Here is a 2,721-nt window from a genome sequence, read left to right on the forward strand (position 1 = left end):
TTTTTATTAAAATAAAACCATGAAAATGGACTGGAAGGAGCATTGGGTTGCTTTGGGCATCCTTTGCCAACCTTGTACCCTCGGATGGGCTAATTGCAATTCTCAGGATTTTTAGCTGGGAATTTGGGGAACTAAAAATTTGGAAGCTACAATGTGGAAGTTCCTACACTGGAGAAAAGTGGTTTTGCAAACTCCTGACGAAGATGCTGCAGAATCATCTATATTCCACTGCAACAAGCTAGCAAAACTATTTCCCAACATTGTTTGAATTAGGTCTTGTGTCTTCTATTCATAGTAGAGTCAGGCTGAACAGAGAAGGTAGTTAACACAAATGTATTCTGAGATGTTTGAGAACTATCTGTAATTACTCAGTCCCCCCAAAACTGTCTTTTCAACAATTGTGGAACTTTTTAATTATTGTTCGTGCTTCAATAAGCCTGAGTTCAAATTAAGGTTTTACCTGTTTTCATATTGAGCATTTCAAACCCACATATTTATGATTCTATTCTAAGATCTGTACCTTCCATGCTTGATATCTCAGCTGCCTTTTCTATTGTTTTCCTACAGTTGTATATTTGGATATATCCTGATACAATGATAGAATTCATTGAGTTGGGTTTAGCAGCTTATATAAAAGCACATTATGGTAGTTTTATGGCTTAGTTTGATACCATCCAATTATGATCCATGATTAAAATAAACATGGCTATGTATGACATGTGTAAAGAAGTGTTTGAGGGATCTAAATCATACTACCTTTTACCCAGAAACTGTAAAGGTACAGTACTGATCTTTGTATATAGATCCCTGCTTAGTCCAACATGACATTCCAAATCAGTAGACTAGAATGTGGGTCCTCAACCCCCAACCCATGGACCAGTCCCAGTCCGTGGCATGCCAGCAACCGGTCCACACAAACAAGCAAAGCCCCATCCGTGGGATGCAGGAAGCACACAAAACCACACTCTCTCTCCACAGAACCTGGTGCCCAACAGGCTGGGGACTTCTGGACTAGAATGTGTGAATATGTGTGCTAAATTATAACTCCTTAACCAATAGCCCCACCTCTTTTAATTTCAAATATTTATATCCTACAGTTTATATTTAAAAAACACATATTTCACCATTTCTAGTTGGCTACTTTGTTAGTCACCGCATGACTGAAACTGGGGCAATCAGATATATTGAAATTTGTTGGTAACAGACCTATCTGTTATTTCCATTGTTACTGATTTGCACTTCCTTGCAAGATATGGGACACCAGCATCAAGACACTGAGAATTCTACTTCTGTTAGAATCTAAATTTTGAAAGTTCTCTCAAAGTTTCTCCCTCATATTTGAGGGAGGGGGAAATAATTATATTATCCACAGCTTTTGTTTGTTAAGACTGCATCTAAAAAAAAAAAAAGAGTCATTCCATGAGAGAGAAAAATCCTACAACTGTAAAAAAAAATATATGCAAGGATCCTTAGTCTAAAGGGGCAACCTCAGCATTGTTAAAATAGGCAAGTCCAGTCCATCTGTGCAGGAGAGAGAAGAGTCAAACTTCGAGATGCCAGAATTAAATTAGGAGACTACAAAAAAAAAGTACGGACAATCACAGAATAAAAAGTGGTATCAATTCCCAATGGCTGAATTAGCTAAAGACCAACAATAGCGCTAAATCCGTAAGGGCGCCCGGTAATGTGGGGTGGGGAAGTTGTGTTGAGGGTTTGTAAAGAAGAGGGCAGGTGGCGTGTTCCTCGAAGGAGGCGAACTTTAATAAATAAAGATTATAAATAAGAAGGGAACTGAAATTTCGGACGAGAGCTGGCTGATTGACGTAGGAGAACATCGCTTTCAGTAAGCTGTCGTGCCCACAACTCCTGGGAGCTGCCACGGCTGGTTCTCGCGGACAGAGGGCGACCGCTCTGCCCCGCCGTCCGATGCGACAAAGGACAGCCCATAGCCCGTTACAGGCTCTCCCTCCCTCCGAGAAGAGGCGCTCTCCCACCCCTTAGCCCAGGCAGACTTTAAAAGCTTACACGTTGCCCACCACTGGCAGGGGCGGGTAGCAACCGGACGTTTCTCGCTGGGTTTTCACCGCCTGGTGCTGGGGAGGCTCCAGCCCGCCATTGACCCCCCTCCACCCTCGACGTGCTCGGGGTTGCTGTGAAGGCGGCGGCAACGGGGGCTCTTCTTCAGAGGTGCCTTCCTCCTCTTCCTCTTCCTCCTCCTCCTCCTCCTCGTCCTGCTGCTGCTGCTGGGTGAAGGTCACGCTTCCCCGCTCCTTAATTCTTTTGCCCGTGCCGGACATGCCGCGGCGGCGCTGCTTTGGCTTCAGCTCGGGAGGCACCGGCCGCCCCTCCTTTCAGTTGCTGGGAGCTGCTGAGGGGCAAAAGAGAAGCAGAAGGCGCCGCCGGCGAGCGAGCGAGCGAGCAAGCAGCCAGCCAGCCGCTGGAGAAGCTGCAAATGTTTCCTCCGGGCCGCTTTCGACCCCAGTAGCGCCGCTAATCTGAGAGAGAAGCCTAACAGGAGTCCGACCAGGGACAGAGAAAGCCCAGGAACTCGAAAGGCAGCAACGAGGCTCCGCTGTCACCGCCGCGCCTTTTCACCGCCTCGTGCTGGGGCTGAGCTGAGGGACGGAAGACGCCGGAGGGCGTCTGCCATCTGAAGATATAACAGTCCGTCAGCGATCAGAAGACAGGGAGCAAGACTCCTTCGTCCCTCCCGATCAGCAA

General features: G+C 46.6%; 1 protein-coding gene across 1 annotated transcript in view; it reads right to left on the reverse strand.

Annotated features, from left to right (window-relative positions):
* The window catches only part of TRPC3 (transient receptor potential cation channel subfamily C member 3), a 51,182-nt gene extending 48,885 nt beyond the window's left edge, over positions 1–2,297 (reverse strand). The window contains exon 1 of the mRNA XM_015825948.1: positions 2,026–2,297. Within this exon, the coding sequence (XP_015681434.1) occupies positions 2,026–2,297 (272 nt within the window). The remainder of the gene's footprint in view (positions 1–2,025) is intronic.
* Positions 2,298–2,721: the final 424 nt, after the last annotated feature.

This window comes from Protobothrops mucrosquamatus, unplaced genomic scaffold, assembly GCF_001527695.2.
Source record: "Protobothrops mucrosquamatus isolate PMUCROS unplaced genomic scaffold, P.Mucros_1.0 scaffold2887, whole genome shotgun sequence".
Classification (NCBI taxonomy): domain Eukaryota; kingdom Metazoa; phylum Chordata; class Lepidosauria; order Squamata; family Viperidae; genus Protobothrops; species Protobothrops mucrosquamatus.